Source organism: Cupressus sempervirens, chromosome 9 (genome assembly GCF_028749045.1).
Source record: "Cupressus sempervirens isolate cs-2001-9-10 chromosome 9, ASM2874904v1, whole genome shotgun sequence".
NCBI classification, from domain to species: domain Eukaryota; kingdom Viridiplantae; phylum Streptophyta; class Pinopsida; order Cupressales; family Cupressaceae; genus Cupressus; species Cupressus sempervirens.
In genome coordinates, this window is record NC_143126.1 from 459,448,906 (window position 1) to 459,471,764 (window position 22,859).

Here is a 22,859-nt window from a genome sequence, read left to right on the forward strand (position 1 = left end):
TTGTATTGGCATAGTTTATGCTTTCATCCAGTTCATCTTAGCTTGTTGTGTCCAAAGAGAATTGTTCACTTATTTGTCTTGTTGTCCAATCAAAGTTGTTGTGTTCGTTGTAATGTGGAAGTGAGGTCCAAGCAAGTGTTTGAATGCATGTGCATTGCCCATCAACCTTTAGCGTGGCTTTATGTGTTAGTACATCATCTAATTGGTTTGATCCTTACTATGCGTGTTCTCTTAACCATATTTTCATGCAAAAAAAAATTGAGTGTTATGGTGTGATCTTCTAGATCTGATAAGTGATGGATGGTTTAATGTTTTAACTTAGACACAATTGATTCGCCACCCTCACCTCCACCCCCAACCCGTTGTGTTTGTGCATTATTATTCCTATCAAGTTCACACGACGAACAATTCTATCTTTTACTTCTCCATTAATGGTTCTTATATGTGGAACACTTTTAAAACTCTTATGGTGTTCTTTCATTGATTTTCCTTTTTTCTTTATACCAACTCTTATCATAGTTCTTACACTCTTAAATGTGACTTTCTAATTGTCAATTATTATTTCTCCTTTTATTCCTCTTAATTTATATCATTTTCAGGGTGTGTTTCCTTATTCCAAACCAATGTATCTTTCCTTAGGGAAGTTAAATGTTTGATAGTTTGATTTTATCTTCCTAAATATCTTTTTGCTGCCATAACTATTCTTGAATGAATATATATTTTATGCAAGCTATGTGATATCTTTTTTCAAAACATCAAAGGCTTGATTGATGATTCAATTTCATGCTTGTTCTTCGCTGTTTGGTATTTGAAGAGGTTGAAATTTTTTCTCCATTTTTGTATTCTTTATCATTGTAGGCTTATTTTATCTACCCTTATCTCATATTATTTTAGTCTCAAATATCATTTTCCCAATATCTCTTCTCAGTTTGTCATGGCTTGATCTTATAAATTGTTTTCTTTTTTTTGTGATGTCTCTTCAATTTATGCGTAGGGTATATGAGATAGGTCTCAGTATAAGGGTTGTGAGACTCTGTAGCATCATTTCACTTTGGTGATGTTTTCTTATATGTCAATGGCACCTCATTGATGTTTTCTTATTGATATTTTTTCTTGAATAAAACATGATAGTTGTGATCTTTTTCTATCTCTTCTCTTCTTAATTTCCTAATACTTTATTTAACTAATTCTTCTAAATATTATTATTTAACAAAATTGAAACTTCTCTAAATAAAAAAAAATTCAAGAAACCTATCTTCCAATAGATTGTATTGTTTGATAAAATCAGCGAAATTTTAGAGATTCGGTAGGGTTAGCTCCTTATGCTTCTACAATCCTCTACCAATAATACCTTCTTTGACCTCTCATATTCTCCTATATCTTTTTTCAAATTTGTTAACATTCTCCCTACTTTTTCCCAGCATGAATTCTGTTTACCGTACGAGTAAACTAAATTAATGCATACAAACAATAGAACATGAATAGCAGAACATATATTATTATTCGCAATAGTAGATGAATGATGAATTATGAATGATGATTTACAATGATCCCAGACGGGATATAAATACTACTGCCGAACCTTCTCGAAGAAGTCCGTCGGCCACAATTATTCTATCCGTTACAAACTATTTACCGCCGGACCGTCGGCTACGAAATACCGAAACACCGCCGGACCGTTGGCTACAAGAACACCGCCAGACCGTCGGCTACAGAATACAAAATACCGCCGGAACCATCCAGTCGGCTAACAAATTCAACTGTTTAGGTGAATCCTCCTTTTCAATTTCTATCTCTCCCTTTTTTTATAGCACCCACCTTGACACACTCAACAAAAAACACACCGGTGCACTTAATCTATCTCTACCATATATTTTCCAAAACCTACTATCTCTCTTTCCCCTCAACATTCTACCTATATCTTTTTTCTTTGATATTTGACCTTGTCATGTTAGCTCTAATGATCAACTCAATTTCTTCATTATTCTTTATTGATTTCTTATTATCTGATTTATCATGGGTGTTTTAGTTTGGTGTTACATTACTCCTTTATCTTCTCTTGTTGTAGTTATTTTGTAACTTCATTTATAGGTCACATCCTTTTAGAAATTCCTTTTGAAGATACCCCATTTTGATTCTTTATCCCCTCGATCTCTAGCCCCCTTTTGCAAGGGTGAGGTTTACATTCTCTATCCCCTTGATCTCTAGCCCCCTCTCACAAGGCCCCCATTAATTATATCTTGTTTATTTGTCTACATATGAGCCCTAAATTATTTAAATTCTCAATATTATGAACCACAATTACAACATAAAAAAATATACAAACACAAATTGTGGCATCTTGTCCTAGATAAACCACAACTTAGAACCTTAAAATGTTATTGCACATGAGGTACAACCCACCTCCCTAACAATATTACAATATTTATTCAAGGTGTGCAAGAGACTAAGAAAAGAAAAATAATTCACTTGTAGCTCACCATTTTCCATATTCTAAAAACTATTTAAAAGCATACGTAATAACATCCAGTTAACAATGAATGGATGTAATAAGCCTAGGAAATATATTTAATAGAGCCTACTGTTTCCAATAGAAATCTAGAAAAGAAGCTTAATGGAGCATTAGTATTCCTCTTAATTAGTCAGAACATAATTATTAATTATATATTTCGAAGAGTCCTGTGGGAAAAATGCATAATAGAGCATATGTATTTGTAATAATGCTTTCCTAACACTTTGCCTCTAATTCAATCCAAAACATATATGTTTAAAATCGTCACGGTTGTCCTAGAAAAAGTTCTCTGAAATATAACAGATTGTGGAAGCTCATCTGAAACGTAAGCGTCCTATTGAACATTTGAGTTTCCTGCTAGTAATTTGCTGCCAAATAATACATTTGTCCTTGAATCTCAGATGCTTCAGAGAATCTATGAATTGGAAAAGCATTCCTGGCTTCATATTCTTCAATCTAAGAATTAATTAGCACCTTCGATGAGCAAGCTTTACTTCATAATCGTAATTTCTTTATGCAGTTCTACATGTATCAAATGTAATTTGTGAGGATCATCCCAGGCAATGGAAATTCGTACAGCTACAAACATAAGATTCGATACCTCTGAAGAGCTAGAGACACTACAAACTATGTTGCTATAATAGTCCTACATTGCTGCAACTAACAAATACAAGGTCCCATTTTCTTTCCAAAACTAGTGAAAGCCAGCATTTGCTAGCAAACAAAGGAAAATAGAAAACTTACATCCCCAAATGACTAAGTTAGCCTACGGGAATATGGAATACTAACCTAAACTTCTTCAGCAAGTTAAATGGCAAATGGGAGTTTAAAAGAACTTGAAGGACTCCAAAAGCCAAAATATGCCAATGCATGTTAGAAATTTGATTCACAAAAGCTCTTGTTTGTTCTTCAAGTCCAGATAAAATGCACAACACATTTGTAAGATCAACAGTTTAATATTAATTACATTTGTTGAGCCCTGTTAACTAAACCAATATCTTTTCTGTACATGTTCCATCACAAACCAGATCATAAATTCTGGTTCGAAACAATATTAGAGAGAAATATAGAATCTTTCAACTGCAACAAACCAAAAATATATATTGATCCAACGGTTACTACCTGCATCTCTGCCATATTCAGGTGAAAACAAACCATGGGCCCTAAATCAAACATTAGAAGATCCATTTAAATTTCTTAAATCAACAACTTGCTTACTTTCAATCTTCTCACCTCCTGAAAAGATTCCACCATCTCCTCCGGTTGTTCACTTCATTTGGAACTATTTGCTGCACATGGGAATTTTGGAAATACTGTTGTGTATGATTATGCTGAATCCTACCCCCTATTAAACGGTTTCCAAAGCACAAAACCAGTACAAGACCAACAACACTTAATACGGGCCCTGCAGCCAAAAATAACCATCTTCTTCCTGAAGTTTGAGAAGCACCCACTTCCTTGGTTTCAGAAAAACTGTCAGAAACCTCATGATCAGTCTCTTGCAGAAGAGCATGTCCTGAGACAACATGATCTTCTTCCATTTCATGAGCAGTCATCCCCTCTGCATGGAGTTCTTCATCAAAATCAGTAAGATGAGGACTTCCGAGTGCTCTGAATGTTTCTAGTAAACTTTCTGCCTCATGTTGCTCAGAACCAACATTCTCCAAATCCTCCGTGTTGGTGGAGAATTCAGAATAGGTTTCCTGAGTGAAGTTGTGCTCATTATAGTGATTGGCTCTATTAATTGCATTTCTCTTCTCTTCTTCATATTCATGGTCATCAGTAAGTAGCTCGTAACGGCAAACTGGACATGAATTCCGTGCCCTCAGCCATGGTAAAATACAATCAGGATGATACAAGTGCTTGCAAGGAAGCTGCTTGGCTTGGTCCCCTAGTGCTAGAGAGTCTTTACAGATGGCACACACTGAACTACCATCATCCTCATGCACCTTCTCAATACAAATCAAAGGTAGCTTCTGTATAGCAGATTGTGCAGCAGGAGGTGCCCCTCTCCTAGTGTTATCAGTCTCAGCCAAATGTTGTAATAGTTGCTCAAAACCCCTTGCATCAAGGTAGTCTCCAGGATTCCCAACATAGAATGGCCCATCACGAAGCTCCAAGCTTGACTCAGAATTATTACCCCCAAAATGTTCAAAGACATCTGGAATGAAATTACGTAAATTGATCTCAAAGTTCATCCTCCTCCGCTGATGTCTACGAATATCCCACCTTGTTCTCCTTGACCGTACTTGTGATCGGTGATCAGATTGTTCGCTACTTTCTTCGGCACTCGAAGCTCCTCTTGTTTCTCCCATTCCTTCTCTACCTTCAACTCCAAACTCGTCTTCACCTCCTGCTTCCCATTCTCCGTCATCATTCTCGTCTATAGAATCCCAATCATATCGGCTTGCATGTACAGTCTCAATCCCAGATTCACTGTCTCCATCAGTATGACTCTCCTCATCCTGGTGAATTAGGAACATATCACCATCAAGAAAATTATGGCCATCCCCTAAGACATCTCCTGAGGCATCTGAATTAGCTCCGTGCCCGTTAAGAGTGATATTTCCATCACTCTCTCCTAAATATGTTCCATGTCCACTTAAGGTAATATTAGTATCACTATCACCTAAGAAGGACTCCATATGATCATACCCTTCACTCCCTATACTTGATGCAGCAGCTCTTCTTTGGCTGAAAAGGCGGGTTATAGGAATGTGAGAGCCTTGCTCATCTGTCAATGTATTTCTCCCTGAATCAAATTCTTGGTCAGATCGTAGACCCTGATCAAATATGGAGTTCTCGTGTGAATTTTGACCCAGAAGCTGAAGCAACTGTGAGACGGGATGCGAGTACAGACTTTCCACACTCTCCACACTTTGACCAGAACTATCTCCTCTCCTTTGCTGCCTCCGATAATGAGAACGGCCCATATCAGGCAAATATTGAGCTGCAGTCATTGTCTCAATGAAGCCCCCATGACAATCACAGCAAACCATTGCCAAATTGTCTCCTGGTCTCTCTGGCTCTGCAGAAACAACTTTTCCACACAAGTAGCACCAGAAATTATTCTGAGCGCCAGAACCAGGAGAACCATTGTTTATCTCACCCAAGTTAGGAGATTCAAGAGGTTCCTGAATAGATGTGGAAAAGGTTTGTGATAACTGTGATCCAGACTCCATGGCAAAAGCCTGTAACAAGGACGATGCTTAAAAAAATAATAAACTCAAAAAACATATAGCAAATGATACAAAAGATGCCAATAAATTTCACTGTCATTCATATTCTCACCTTGACCTATGCAAATTAATGCAGAATTACAAAGCATTTTTCAGAGGGGAAAAATAAGTTACCTTGAAGATCCAGGATTATATTCATGAAAATTTGAACTTGATTTTAGCTTCTTACTAGATTCTTCATTACAAGATCTATGTCATTGCACGAATACCAATACCATGGGCACACACAATAGCAAGGACATTCTGAGTATTTTTATATCATGATCCGAAAGTGCTCTTTCAAGTTTAAAATGATTCTTCCCCGCATTAAGCAAATTATCTTAGCAACTATGAACATAAGACAATTGCTAAAGCTGTAAGCAGTGATTTCCTCTGAAGAGCTTCTCGGATCTAGAATTTTATGTCAGTACAATGGGGCTTCTTTAACACCCACACTTCTGAAGCTAAGGGAGATGTGCTATAAGACCTAGCTTCTCTCCTTTATGAACTTTCTCAAACCAAAAACTTTAAGCTGGACTGGCTAAAGCTATCGCATCAACCTTCAAAACTGAACAACCTAACAAAGCAATCATCATGAGAGAATATCAATCCATGTTCAAGACTGCAGATAAAAAGTTATAAAACCTAAAAGTTAATCTTATGCAAGAGACAGCCAACCTTGAACTATTAAAGGTAGTCTAGTCTAACAATTTAATCTCACAAAGATCAAAACAATAAATATACTGATACAAGATCAACAAAACAGCAGGACTGAATAAAATGAACATACATATCTCGGATAGATTTGGACCCATGTCCAGAAAAAATGCACATCTAACTTGCATATGTAAACAAGAAACTGATAACCCAATACCTCTAATCTATAGATAATCATAAAAATAACTAGTGCAATCGAAGATTACAGCCACACGACAAATCTTGTTTCATTGGGTTGCCCAACATGCTTGAAAGGCTTTATACATTTAGTTTAAACCTTTATTTAAAAATAATGACTACCATTTGAACCAAAAGCATCTAACAATCTTTAAATGGCACTTTGAATGGGGGAAATTTCTAAGGCAGTGAATAAGAAAACACCACTTTACAGAAAAGTGCCCAAGAAATTAGTAATGTGTCAGAAAAAACTTGCCCAAATAGGACACCACTTTTTAAGGACTAATAAATCTTATATAATTTAGAATAACAAAACTAGAAATCTTAAAATATAAAATGAGTGCAAATGTCCCAAGTTTCACTTGTGGGTCACTACAGAGAATCTCTGAAAAGATAAAATAGGCATTGACAGCAAAAATGTGGGTTCAAAACTTTAGAGCCCAGGAATCAACAAAATCAAGATAACAAGGAAGAAATTTTAATGTTGCCTAAGTTGCATGCAAAGAAAGCTACTAAAACCATCATCCCATAAAATGCGTAATCGCCCTTTTAACAAGATTGGTCAAACTAAATTATCATCATAAGAGTTACAATAAATAGTGTATACTAACACATTATTTTTTCTCGAATGCATTTATAGTTTCCATTCTAGAATTTTGAAATGTTTGTACTAACAGAATAGATGCTAATCAAGAAAGATGCATCCAATTACACAGAAGAATATACAGACAAGAAGTGCAACACTGGGATGATTATAGGTACAGATAAAAGTGGTTTTTAAGGTCATTGCCAAGGAAGATGCCGATATGGAGTTCGACACACTCTTGTGGATTCAAATCTACACAGAGTTTTTACTTAATCCTATATATAATTTTTACTTACTTTCAAAAGCAAAGACAAATAAATTAAACAGAGATAAAAATGACATAAATATTAGAGAAAATCAGTGTTACTGTTCAAGCAAAAGACGGTAACGATGAAGAATGATGCTCACTTATGGGTACCTTAAAATCTTCTTCCTAAAGTTTAAAATGTGGAAGCCTGAGAATGTGAATGTGTTAATAAAGATAATTTTCCCTACATCCAGAAAGTATTATAATCTCAGTTATGCATAAAATGAAGATTAAGAGAAGTGAATATTAGAATTGCTAGACAAATGGCTCTAAGGACATCTCCCATTGGTGGTTATGATTTAATGGTAGAAAAGAAGGATGTTGAACCCAAGGAAAATTGTCGGCAATCTATTTGGAGCTTGTCTAGTATAAATGATAGGCATATTCAGACTCTTAAAGTACTTGGAAAATTCAGATCAATTAAATTTAGATATTATTGACTATATACATGGTAACAACCAAAGAGGGAAAGTGAAATAGATTAGAGAAAATATGCTCAGAGCAGCAGAGCAGGAAAACAGTTAAAAAGATTATGTGGATACACCGTTTCTTATTATAAATAAATAAAAAATTCTTGTGTCAAAACAGGGCACAAATGAAACAGGAACCAATTGAATTGTACAAAAATTATTGCTATGATCCTCTAACCCCGAATAATCATTAATTAGGATGCGAAAAAATACAAAGATTAAAAAGATGATTTTAACACCCAAAAGGTTAACCAGAGCCCCTATGGGACAGCCCAATGAATTCAATAATCATGATGAGTGCCCCCAATTTCTCAATGTACTTCTTGCTGAATCAGTTATGCCAAGATCTAGCAGCTAAGATATAATATATTCATTAATTTGTTCCTATTGTCTTTGTAAGCAGCACACACAACAATAAAATGTTGTTCAGTTTCCGCACTCCCAGAATTACAAAAAGTACAAACTCTCTCTTCCCGCACCTCTTTTGGCCTTTTTCAATGTCCAGTCTCACAATGAAGGTGATGAGAGTTGGTTCTAAGTTCGGCAATAAGAATTTTTGCCTTCCATGACATATGGGCCCCTATGTGAGCTTTTTGAAGTTGATCGTATGTAAGATTAAACTTGTTGATATAATGTTCTTCCTTCCTATCCTAATACCCAAATTTCTCAATCAGAACTTAACCACAATGAAAAACCTTAATTTGTTTGCTATTTGAGGGGCACATTTTGAAATGAATGCTCCATTTACTCATCCACTTGATGTTTTGTTTCATCCACGTCTTCTTCCTTCTGAAATAAGTGTTCATAAACATGATTTAAAGCTTGTAGGATGAACTAAAGCTAAATTGCAATTTTTGGTTCTGATTGAGATTTGCAAGTTAGGTTCACAGATCCAGCCAAGAAAAACTGAGGATGTTTCATTTTGGGTTCGGCAGTTTGCTCATACAAAAGCACATTAAATATATAGATAACCTTCATTAGATCCAAATTCCCATTATATCCTAGGAACATTTATATTTGATTTTTTTACTATTACAACTTAAGAAGACTTTCCTTACTAAATAAATGAACAACTAAATAATCTTGCCGATTATAGTTTAAATAGACAAATAGATATTCTATGAATTAGAAATTGAAACAAATAAATAGAGGATCAAAAATATATATCATCCAAGAATGCATCTGAATTTCACCGGTAGCTTTCTATACATTTCAAGTGTTTCCATATGTCCACTACAGGGAGAACAATGGTGCAAGCAGTTTGTAATATGCCTCTTATTTTCACAGATGAAAATCCGCTCCGCAGGCTGTCCTCCACTTGCCTGCCCTGCTCAGTGGTGTGAATGCAGCGCAACAAGCGACATTTTTCTCTTGTAAAATTGTCAAGCCACAAACATAGTGTGTGTGCGTGTGCAAGTAGATTTACTTTAAATTTGTTTTACCATTTTAAAACATTTACATGTAGGTTTAGGCCTCGACAAGGATGATGGTTGATATCATTTTCAATTATTAATTTATTTTTAGCTAACATTCCGGTTCGGGTTCAAGTTAGGGTTCGGATTCAAGGACGGGTTTGGATTCAAGTATAGGTTCATGGGTTCGGGAAAAAAAAGATCCATTTGGGTTTGTGGGGGAGTTCGTGAGTGTGTGTGTGTGTGTGTGTGTATATATATATATATATATATATATATAATAAGAGAAACATAGATAATTGCAAAACTAAATCATTTCATAGTATGAATATATGTAGCTTGATCATTGATCAATGCCAAATGTCAAAGATAAGCATTAAATACTCACTCATTAATCTATGTTCACAATTCTAAAGAAAATCATACATTGAATTACTGAATTGCACAATGAAATTTCAAAACATAGACTAGTTCATCAAATAATAAAGTTTGTAAATAATGATAATAGTGACAAGTGTTTAATAGTTTATCATTGTCTCAAGGCCCTTCAAGGATCAAATGGGTCATCAAAAAATGAGGGATCAATGGGTTCATCCCCGGCTCCAACTAAATCAAGATCATCAGCCTTGGAACCCATACCAGTTCTACTAACCCCAAACAGTGTTGTATCATTACCACCATCATCCACTAGTTCCAGCAAGGTAGCTCTAGCTAGGTCCTAGATGATCATATCCAAATCGGCAAACTTGGATGCTACATCCCACAGCTTCTCTACCCCCTTCTCTTCAAGCTTGCAAAATGGGCACACCAAAATGAGAGAGCAAATGAAAAATAAAATGTGTTTGATGTACTCTAATAGGCTCCTTTAAGGGTTAGAAGAAAATAATAATAATTTAATGTGTTTTTAAGTTAATTTTTGGTCCCATAGGCCGTGGGTTCTCCCAAGTCTCTAGGGGTTTGCACGAGGTCTGCCTAGGTACCTGCCAAAAACCTCCAGGTCCATGGCAGGTCCGCGCAGGGTCCACCCACAGACCCAGTCTGAATCCAAACCTGCAAAGAACTCGGACCCAGACCGGACCAGCAAGGTCCAAACCTTACAACTTAGATTTTTATCCTTATTTTGTAAATCATGTGTAAGTAAATCAATTTTAATTTACTTTTAGTATTTAAAGTTCTCTACATGTAAATGCAAGCCCCTCCATGGGCAATTGTTAATAACATCTAAGTCATTCGTAGAATTTTCTTTGGTGGTATTTTTCTTCAACATTATTTCGGTAAACTTGATTTGAATTTGTTGTTAATTCTTTGTCTTAAGAGGGATTTCCACATACAAGTTCAAACACCACTATGGGCGCCTGTTAATATTATCTTCAATCGTCAAAGATACATATCATCTAGGGACCTATCCACATTCATCTGGCAGCTTTCAACACAAATAGAGTGTTTCCATAGGTTTGCTGCAGGGAAAACAATGATATGAGCAAACTGTAAATATGTCTTCTGTTTCTACTCATGAAAAGCCACTCAACAAGCTACGTCCTCTACTTGCCTACCCTTCTCAGTGGTGTGAATGCAGAGCAACCACCACTATAACTTTCCCTTTGTAAAATCGTCAACCCAAAAAACAAAGATTGGTGATTTTTAAATGTTAACACAATTTCCAGAGGGTTCAGACAAGGCTCGTGATTTTGGGCCTGGATTCACCCACTATGTCATTGGGTTTTGCTAGGCTCTACACAGATTCACTCAGATTTCCCAACATAACCCATAGTGTTTCACTAACTACTGTGTGAATCCCTGCAAGCACCACACCAGATCTCAAACAAAGTTCAAGAATCAGACCAAAAACCAACAGTTCTGCTAGACAAACCAATAGCTTAGCATTTGGCCAAACTCTGTCAACAAACAGTACATACCTTTCTACACCCTTCCGTGATGCCAAAATGCAAATTGGAATGTTCAAAAAAGTCAATCCAAGAACTAGAACCTTTGTTTATCACTCACTATCACTTCAGACATGTATTTGACTTTTGAAGCATTAGCAAGAGTGTTTGCATTCTTACAATGGCCTTTAATGTTCTGGCCACCTATGACAAGCAGAAAATTCAATGTTCTTGGTTTTTATATTAGTTAACAAGGCGGCAACTTGCTACTGAAACTCCTGAGATGCTTCAGAGCACCTCAGGCACCCCTTGACATGCTTACAAATAACACAAGAGTTCTAGAAATCAATTTCCTGTTTCCAAGTCTCTAAACTTTTTTTGACTCAAGTTGTTCTCCTTGACCTTGCTGGTCCACCTTAGTTTAAATCATTTTTGTATCACACCACCAGACTGTTAGAATCTTAGCCATATTCAGTCTTCAACTATTTTAAGGACCTTACAACTAATAGCAATGAGAGAATCATGCCATATTAAAACAATTCTGAATGTTGCCTCAAAAGGTTAAAGCAAAAAATTGCAAAGTATTCAAAGCCTTTAAGTGTGCATGTGGGCAGTTCTCAATGTTAAACCTTAGAGTTAGTCAGCAAGTACAAGAACTTCTCTTCATTAAAAGGGCACAACAACAACAGAAACTAGTTATACAACAAAAAAAACTTAAAGCGGCTCTCAGCAAGACCCAAAACATACACAAGAAGAAAAACCAAATTAGACTTGAAAATGTCTAATTAACCAATCGGGGTCATTGAGGACTTAAATCAATTTCTAATTTTTCACTCATTTTTTAAAGGCTGAAACCAGGATTTACAAACCAAATTCTACAACTGCCATTTCAATTTTGCATTGGTGAGCAAGAGAGATACATTTTTTCAAAATGCAAAAAACTCCAACATTGTTGTTTAGGTTAATGCCCAAATTTTGACAAACATTTAACCTAAAATTACTTGTAGAATCTGAGCTAAAACATCAGCACATTCTTCACACAAATTGCCTTTAGAGGCTCCATCCATCTCAGGTCGGTTCCCAAGTGAAATGTTTTACACCAAAAGCATACAGAAATCAACCTAAAAATGGTAAAAACATAGAAACTTATTCATTCCATGAAAACAGAAACATACAAATAGAAAGAACTTTTTTGATATGGCTCAGTGGAGTGCCCAAAACACAGATCTAGATTCAAGATTGTCAATGGCACCCTGTAGATAACAGACAAATCACCCTGTTGTTATTGGACATCCTGCACAGATCTCCAACTATCTCGCACTTGAGAATCTTTGTCCCAAAGGCTGTAAACATATCCAAGTTTATAGGGGTACATTTTCAAGATTCAAAGTGTTTTAGCATCATTCTTTTCCTATACATGTGGCTGACAGATTATTTTTCATTTGTGAAGATACTCCCTTTTGCTTTGAGCGCCCTCTTATGCTCCCAAAAATAGTGTACCCTACCAATGGATATCAATTCCATAGGAGATGATGGTTAATTGTTAACTAGCTCCCACATAAATTGGGCAATAAATGAACACAGATTCCTTATTTTGTTGTTAACTAGGAAACTGACTCGCCTTACTCAAATTGAATGCTTGGTCTTAACTTACTAATTGATAACGAAACCTTTATTTCCAAATTAACTACCAACAAGGCATGTATCCAATGCTCAAATTAGAAAGGGGCATTACAAGTTCTCCCTCTCTATATTTGAATCTCCTCAAGAAAAAACAAGGTTAGTACCATCAACATTCCCATATAATAGATAGACAAATGGTACTACATTTTATATTTGTCAATTTTTGACTCCATGATCTTGGTGATCCCTTCCGCATAAGAATAGCCCTTAACCCTCTCTCAAAGCATCACATCAACCACAAAAGGTAATGCACAATCAAGTAAGGAAAGAGCGAGGTCAATGCAAATTACCCTCTTTAATGGGTAAAATGCATATAATGTCATTGTGGACCAACAAAAAGCACCTTCCTTGGTCGATTCCAACAAAAGCAAGGCTGGGAGTGAGAAAAAAATAATAAACAAATGTAGTGGGTACAAACAATCCCTTTAATTGTGTCAATGTAGTCCACTCAAGAATGATTACACCTTGGTTGGAACCATCTATACACCTACCCTACAAATTATTTGTCCCAATTACAAATTGTTTGCATTGCAAACTAACATTTGTTTTTCTCGGGAAGGCTTGTTGCTATAGCACAACCAACACTATTTCTAAGTGTCTTATGTGTTCCCACACGTTTAGTTGTCAAAGAATACAAACACAAATCTCTTCAAAAAAGGTTTGAAACCTTCACTTGTTGTCAATAGGAAAATAGCTAGCTCACAATGACACTAGAAGACAATCTTGAAAGTGACTTCACATTTAACACTTGACTAGTGATACCTTGAGCACAAATCCATTTTCTTGTGCTATATCTCATCAATATGGAGTATGACATATCTTCTCGTGATGACTTTTGTATTCAAAACCCTTCAAGCTATATACATCCCTCATAGTTCCATCTTTCTTCTTCTTTGGTACTAATAAAGCTACAAATGAACTCATCTTGGATCTTATGTGATCCAATTTCAATAGCTTCTTTATAGTCTAACATATCCTTTATGACAGGAGGATGAAAACAAGGAGTGACTATGAAAAGTCTCCTACCTAATTATAACTCAATCATATGCTAAAATCCTTATCAAGTGCAATTCCTCAAAGCGTATCCCATAAACAATAGCATATGTATCGAATGTAACTCAAATTTTTTATGAATATTCATTTTCCCTTAAAACAATGGCAGCTAGCGATAGCCCCTTAATGGTAAAACTAGTTGCCATCCAACTCACTTGATCCCATCTCAATGGTTTCTCTATTCCATGAGCTAATGCTTACTAGATTGAAGAATTTGCAGCACTATCAATGGTCTTCTTTCACCAATATTCCACAACGTTGAGTGATTGTTTGGCATCTCCATGTGAACTCTCAAGTGAATATAGACATCGGATGCCAAAATTCATAAGTGCTACCCCAAGAAATGACATAAAATTCATGGATGGCAATATGTCCATCTAATCCCGCTTATAACTGGTAAGCAACCTAATACGCCAGTAATTAACCATCTACCACTACCACTTCGAACCTAACAAACTCATTGTTTTTTAGCTTGAAATATGTACCAACTCGTAATAGATAAAGATATGGATCTTTGCCATGCCAATGAATACCATTATGTATTGTCGTCCAATCCTTCCCTTGACTTCAAAAAAAGTACCTTGCTGCTCCTTACAACAAAAGAATATTATCCAGTTGCACTCCCTCTTTAAGTGATTACACCTTCCTTTCCTTTTCCTACTAATGAAGCCCTCTCCTCTTCCACACCCACAAAAAGTGCCTTTGTAAATTAACTTGGATTGTCGTCCTCTTCAAAGTGCATCTCAATAAAATGGACCTACCCTTTTCCAAAATGCTTGTAATGGTCCAAGGGCTCTTTAGTGTAGTTGTTTCCTCCACAATTTATTGCAAGTTATATTTCCTAACTATGACTCATCAAAGTGTGCTCTATTTTGTACAGTCAATTCAAGTTGAGAAGGTGCAACCTTCATTTTTGTGGAAAAGATTTGTATATTTGGTTCCTTGTTTTTGTTGTTGTCATTGATGATTTAATGCCCCTAGATTTGTTTCGCTAAAGATTGCCCCTTTGAAATATCTAACAACTATGGCAGTTTCCAAGGCTAGCGATCTTTTTATAGTAACTTGAAATGAGTTGATGTAATGTTCCCACTACTAAATACATCTTCAATTGGATAAAACCTACAAAGAAACTGTTAGAAACATAATAATATCAAATTAAATCATACTATTCTACTCTTTTATCCTACCCCAACCTTAAGGACGTCTCCAAATCGCGCTTCATAACCCTTAGCTATTCCATTGTCTTCTTTGGAGTTCTCTCCTTAAGATTCTTCTTAAATGGGACATCCTCCATCCAAGTCTAATCACATATGCATATGTTGACACCATCAAAATATTCTGACACATGGAGATTATCTATTAATCCTAATCAAGGTGGTCAGATGGAGATCTTAACATCTCTCATACCCTACGCCACAAATCCCCTTAATCTCCATGGTGTCAGTCCTATGGACTAACACAAAAGAAGTTAAGATTAATTCTTATTTTCACAAGGAATTAATTACTTTATCACATTTGTAAACATTATATTTATATAACTAATTCCATTATATGTAACAATACTACATATATTATTCTTACATGTATATATATATATATATATAGTACCTTCTTCTTATCTATCATGAAAAGGATACCATATCTTATTAATATTTATCAAAATATAACTTACCTTCCCACTTCTATGTGGGGTCTACCTTGTCAAAGTGTCCTTTACCTTAGGATTACCTGTCATCCACGCAGCAGCTAAGTCAGCTTTGACAGACTATCATTGACGGTTCACACTTCATGGTCATCCTTCTATTGAATGCCCTTGCCGCTCATTTGTATGTTTTTGTTCTTTTCTTGCATTTCATATGATCCATTAGATCTTCGATGGAAATGTCACTTTTCTCCCATTTATTAAGGGGGTCCAATGTTTACTTGGCAGCTATGACCAGTCAAACCAATAAAGTTTCACCTTTCCCACATATGCCTTTCATTCGCTGATTCAACTGTCTGTTTATATATTTTTCTTTCGATGTTCTTCCATGGTAACGTTATATTTCTTTTGTTGTTACAAACGTTGTGGTACTTATAATAGTACCCATACCCAGTCAATGGATCGTGCCCTTTGATCATTTGACATGTACAACAATCGCTCATTGGGTTTAATAGTTGTGCTTAGTTATTTGGTTTAATATACTAGGAGTTAGTATATATAGGAGAATGAGAAAGTAGTATAAGAGAAAATAGGAGTTTATATTGAAGGATTTGAGCAATACAAATCCACAATACCCAAAGAACACATGCATGCAAAAACCTGTCACAAAGAAAAAAAAGCAAATAAGCAACAAGGAGTTTGCTCTGAAAATATGAGTAGTATATTATCAGATTGAAAAGATAAGAGATAATTACAAAAGATCAATCTTTATAGAAGGAGATCGAAAACCTAAAAGGGAAACCCTAAGAGGTAAATGACATTTAATAATTACTATTTAATTATTAAATGGAAATGCAAAGTGCATAAAGTGAAATCTTAAGAAGGGAGTAAAGGTAATTTAATAAATTAAATTAACTTAACACTTTACTCTAACACCCCCCCTTAAGATGAGCAACAATGCAGAAGAAGCAAGGAAACTACAATGCAATGGTGAAAGCAAATTTGGGTCCCAACAACAAGACCTAATGAGGTACCCAATCACAACCAAATCTCTATGAAACAGAGAAATAGAGAAAACCCAATGGGAATAACCCTATTCCAAAAAGAGATAGAAAAGGATGCACAAATGAAATATCTCAAGAGACTCTCTGAAGACCATAAGTACAATAAAACCCCCTATAATAGAAGCTTGAGACTCCATAGCCCCCCTAGAATGGCAGAACACCTATGTTGATGAACATACCAATGTGGCTCCAATCTGAAACAAATAAAGGCAGTGGACAAGGAGAGTAAAACCCCTGAATGTAAAGTGAAGTTGGAAGTCCTAATTGATGCTCAAAGGAGAATGCATGAGAATCCTGAAATGGAATCTCCAATGGAGGTAGGATAATAGGTGTGTTGAATCTATAATCTGAGAGGAGATGTTGCTAGAAATAGGGATTACTGAGAGGGGGACTAAATCAATAATCTACAAACTTTAGTCGCTAATTGGATATTATTTCTTACTTTGAACCATGCATAACAAAGCAATAAAGTAATGTTGAACAGTAACAGTAACAATGCACAAAGATAATTCATAACACCATATTTTGTTAACTAGGGAAACCCTGGCCAAGGGAAAACCCCAAGGGGGATGATACCCACTAGATAATATACTGATATATAAGTTCCTTCTTAGAGGATGGACCCTGTTAGGAGTCAATGAGCAAATTCAATATAAGGAGTCCCCATTAGAAGACTTTGAATCCCTGTTAGGAGATTCCAACCTTGTTAGGAGTTGTGGTACAATAAATGCAAGATGAGCCCACTACCCAAACATGCACTTCCAATTACAAGAAGAGCTCACTGCCCAAACAAGTAATCAGACTTCTTGAATAGGTACTGTATCTTCTTCCTTTATTGATCTTTGATCTTCAACTCGATCTCGGATCACCAAATAGCTCATATAAAACTTCGCATATATCTCTTTCACAAAAGTTCGCATATAATCACAATTCACTTGCTTTCACACTTCTTATCGCAGCTTTCACACTTCTTATCGCAACATGTCCTTTGCATAAATACCATGCCTTTTCACAAATTGTTGTTGGGTTGGCTAAGACCACAATCTACTTCTCCAAGTAAACATCTAGGATGTCAGCCCTAATTGGACAAGTAATTATCTTGTAAACAACATAATTCTTTCCTTCAATTCTGCTGTCCTCTTTCGCTTCAAACATGATTATCTTTATTCCGTACAATTCGTACTGACTTTCGAGGTTATACACGTCATCACCAACATGTATACTATCTCCAACTAACTTCGCGAGTCATAATATGACATCAGCAACAAATTATAAACAAAACAATACACTACTGTAAACCAAATTCTATACTTAGACAATTTTTTGATTACCAAACACTAAGTATCTTTGAAACATCCTCTTTATCCGATTCTTAATTAACAACTACATATTCAAAGAAATACAGTTATTGCTTCATTTTCATAGAAAGACAATTAATTCAGTTATGTTCATGTGAATGAGATTTACAATTAAAATCAGTTAAACAAAATTTCATAACTAAGAGTTAAAAACACCATCAATAAATTTACTATGGAAATTAAAACCTACAAACTATGGAATTCGAAACCAAAATCAATCTAGGATTGCTTCTGCAAACACTCAGGTTAGTCCACAAATACCACTATATCAAAATCAAATGACGATTACCATCAAATACCACTATATCAATTAGGTCATCACATACCGCTATATCAATTAAGGCATTAATTACCATTGAATCGTTTAGGGCATCAGATACTATTGTATCTTTGGGGCGTCAATACCACTGTATCATTTAGGGCTTCAAATATCACTGTATCATTTAGGGCTTCAGATACCATTGTGTCATTTAGGCATCAGATACCATTGTATCATTCCTTTCCTTATGATTGCTTAACTATGGCAATAACATAAGATTAGATGATATGCTCATAATCATAACTCTTATGAATGAGAGACTAAAATAACAATCCATTAGATAAAACTATCTCTCTCAAATAAATATATTCCACGCTCAGTCGAAAGATCAACCAATCTAACTATTTGTCAATTATATTGACAATAAGAGTTGCTTTCATTTAAAGAAATAACTATAACGATGATACAACTCAATTAATCTTACTTTCTACCTGAATATACATCATAAAAGTAAAAATACTTGTTTCCAACAAACATTGAATGCATAGTTTATCTTTATCTGATACACGTCCGACATCTTGTAGAGAGGGGAAACATTGTCAGGGGTTTACCCAACCTTGAACCACATCTTATCCCCACACAATCTCTAACGAGAAAGGCCCTCCCTACTCGGAATAGATAGGCAACATCTTGTCATCCACTGAGCATCCTAGTATCTAATCACACCACTCGACTTGGTAGAAAAAGAATACGATAAACATGATCAAGCATGAGCTATTAAGTAAGATTATTAATTTTAATCATGTCTAATTTCTCTTCTGCCTTCCTGCAGATTTATTCCACCTCTTCACCATTTCATGGCTACACTGCCGCAAAATCCCAAGTGTTTTGGAAAGTTATGAGCATTTACTCTTGGCATAGCTTCTAAAAGATCCATAGACTTGTATAACTTATCATGAACTCATGACAAAATAATACATATTCTTGAGATCAGTATCATTTGACCAAATTTTATTGCACTTAGAAACTCTCCCTTAAGAGATATTATTCGACTCTCTTTTTTATGTTTCTGGAACTAAAGAGTTAAGAAGAAAATCATTATAAATGTCATGAATTATTCAGCAAGCTTATAACATGATCATTGGTAAGAAAGAAATTCCTAAGCCTAGTTGACTGCTATAGTAATCGAATTAGAACATGGAAATATCATAATCTGAAATGATAACTCAAGACCTAATAAAGTGCAGAGTTGTCTGAAAACTTACAATTTGATTTCAAATCAGCCACCCTCCAATTGCTTGAAGGTGTCACCTCAGTGCATATGATCTTTTATTCTCAGCTTGAATAATTGTACGGCAGGACGTATAAAACAGGTTGCTTGAACAAAACTTTCAAAATGATAATTTCAAGTTAAATGTCACAAAAAGATTATGGAATCGGGAATGATGAAGATGATAGAAAAAATGCTGGAAGTTGTAAGTCCGAGCATACAGGAGTTCGGGTGTGAAAATATATATAATCCGTCTATTACACACGGCTTCAATATTATAAGAACAAAATCGAGAAAAGGTTTTCAATGTTCTTGCAGAAACTTGATATAACTTTGCAAAGTATCGATGGTAAATGGAGCCACCATATGCAAGTAAAGAATGTGATAATAAAAGGAAAATAAACAAGAATGTGCTCTCTTGTGTTCTTGTCTCACTCGACTCATGATATAGAAACGTTTAAAGAGACACCTTGGCTTCCATAACTTAAAGAATATTTGTCAAATAAGAACGTCAAGTGTCCAATTGGTTTCAATAAGAAAGAGAATTAAAAATGGGAAAAGAGTTGGAAGGTTATAATTCGAATATTATTATAATTTATATATGTACATGTAAATATATTATTGAAGTGATATTGTTTTATTATAAGAAAATAATATAATGGTGTCACTTCATTTTTATATCTATATGTACGTACATATATATACATATATTATAATAATATGGTGAAAGATCATTTTAAATCTTTTGGAGTACGTTTTATAATTCAATTAAATTATTTTATGTTTTAAATTATTTATTTAATAGCTCATGCATTTTCATCAATTGTATCCTAATGTTCAAGTCATTAATCCTCAACCATGGTGATTCACGATTCATACCCATTTGCCCAGTGATGGTAATGCTCCTGTGTCAAATTCTTTTCTGACAATACTTCCACCCCTTCGACGTGCTTCCTACAAAGAAATCCTCAGCAATTAAATCATATTTTCATAACAAGTTATTTAATTATAACATTCATAATGGCTAACCGCCTATTCAATTTCATGGATTTGTGATAAATAGTTATAACGACTAACCATCTTACCATTTTGCAGGTTTCTAACAAATTTAACTGTCAATTGACTTCATGTGAACCACAACAGCTATATTTTAAATTAGGTCAAAATTTGGGGTGTAACAATCTTTATTTCTAAGGTTTCCTGTGAACACATACATCATGTGTTGCCATAAATGACAACAATTACATATCACTATTAGCCAATTGTCAACAAATGTGTGTCCCCTAATATATCCTCAACTACCGCAGTAGGTGGTGTTGGTTCCGAAAACCGCAGATTGGAATCCTATGAGTCTTGCCAACTTGCTGCTAGGATATCGAACCGATTACAGTCAACTTGATGGGATTGATTGATGCGATCCAAATCCCCTGCACTTTTGGCTCTAAAAACCCAAGGCGTGTGTACCTAATCTTGAACAAAACACTTAAACCCACGATGCTTATAGCAGATTGGTTAGAATATGAATGAAAGTTTCCTAAATGGCAAGAATCATTGAAAACTTTTAACTTGCAAATTATGAACTAAGAATGATAAATGAATATATGAATGTTTTTTAAATAAGAAGTATGGATTAATGCAACAAATGAATATATTAATTCTTCAAAGGAAAGAAATTAAACAATTGTCACTATATGGATTGCGAATTATGAAAAATATAAAGACCAATGCCGAAGGGCGATAGAATCATTATTATAAGTTTAAAACATACAACTTTATAAAATTTTGCGTACATCAGTTATAAACAATTTAGTAATCATGATGCAACAGATCAAATATACGAAGGCAACTTTAAAATAGTCTAGAATGTATTTTAACTCTTGTGGTTCGAAGATAAACCAGACATAGATTCAGAAACAATTAAATATTTCTCAATATCTATGATGTTCAATTTTAAAATGCTATAACTGATCATGTCCACTTATCTATCATATAAATTATTTAAAAATTTAAAAATAATAATTATAAAGGACGAAACTATATAATATTTTAACTCTAAAGTTTCATGCAAATAAAATAAAATAAATATTTCTTACTGATCATGCCGGAAATAAAATTGCACTGGAGACACTCCTTACAAATGATCCATCCAATGCAGTTTGACTCCAGATTCGCGTATAAATTTATTCAATAATCCAACATCCATGAGCTTAGTTCAAAAATTCATTATCTCCACCAATGAGAGAATAATATATCAAGAGTGCAATGATAACTTGTGTCAAATTTTAGGAATTGTATATGTATCTGAATTGTAAGATTTTACATCTTATATTTATAGAGGATCAAAAGGCATTGGTTGCCTTTCCAAACTTTGCACCACTTCATAATAAAAAACTAACCAATATTTTATACTTGATATAACTCTAATTATATTCCAACATTACCGATGGTCAAATAATTTCCAAGGCTTATAAAATTGGATGCCATTTCCTTTATTCCCGTGGACGCCTCTCTGTGCAACTTCTAGCCACCGAACAGTTTCTTTAACCACGTTCTTTAGATCATAATCCATAGCATTCCACTTTCTTTTCCGCATAATACTCAAACCATATATAGAATGTTGATTTAGAGCTGCTGTGGTTATGACTTGGAGCAGGTAGTTTAAATAATGTCAGAAAAAATCATTGCGCCCTCTTCTCAAGCGTATATTCCTGAACTTGGGTGATTTTCCATCATGCTTGATCAAACTTATGATATATATCTCGAACCTGCAAACAAGCACAAGATATCGTGAGATATCAGTCACAAATAAATAAATCCTCTTCTTAAGCGATCTGTTGAATTTGGGCATCGAATATTCCACTATTTATCATGACGCGTCTCTTGACTTCGCATATACAACAGGTTCACAAAACTAGAATTATTCCACCGTGGATGTCAATATTATTCCTTTCTGGGCACACGAGTCATCCCCAGCTCTTACGTAGGCTCTTCCTATTGTTCGAACATCTTCATTCCCATGCATATAAGTGAAGAGTCTATATCTCTCTGAAAGTGCAAGGTACTTTCATGATTGCATCTGCGAATTCCAAAATTGGTTCAAATTTGATTGTTGACAGTAATAGCAGGCATTGTTCTGGCAATATAATTGTATTTAATATAATCTCCCATCACCACAGAAAACTCTTGATGACTCCAAAGCTAATATGTTTACCGAGCATCTTCTTACAAATTTGCCACTATTGCTTCTA

General features: G+C 35.0%; 1 protein-coding gene across 2 annotated transcripts in view; it reads right to left on the reverse strand.

Moving 5' to 3' along the window:
• Window positions 1–3,448: 3,448 nt before the first annotated feature.
• Window positions 3,449–22,859, reverse strand: part of LOC149539316 (RING/U-box superfamily protein) — a 29,706-nt gene continuing 10,295 nt past the window's right edge. Inside the window, exons 2-3 of one of the 2 annotated variants that reach the window (XM_089800622.1) lie at window positions 5,866–6,307; window positions 3,449–5,703 (exon numbers count right to left, since the gene is read on the reverse strand). In XM_089800622.1, the coding sequence (XP_089656748.1) occupies window positions 3,742–5,694 (1,953 nt within the window). In that variant the 5' untranslated portion in view covers window positions 5,695–5,703; window positions 5,866–6,307 and the 3' untranslated portion in view covers window positions 3,449–3,741. The remainder of the gene's footprint in view (window positions 5,704–5,865; window positions 6,308–22,859) is intronic. The other variant, XM_089800621.1, reaches the window with a different exon arrangement.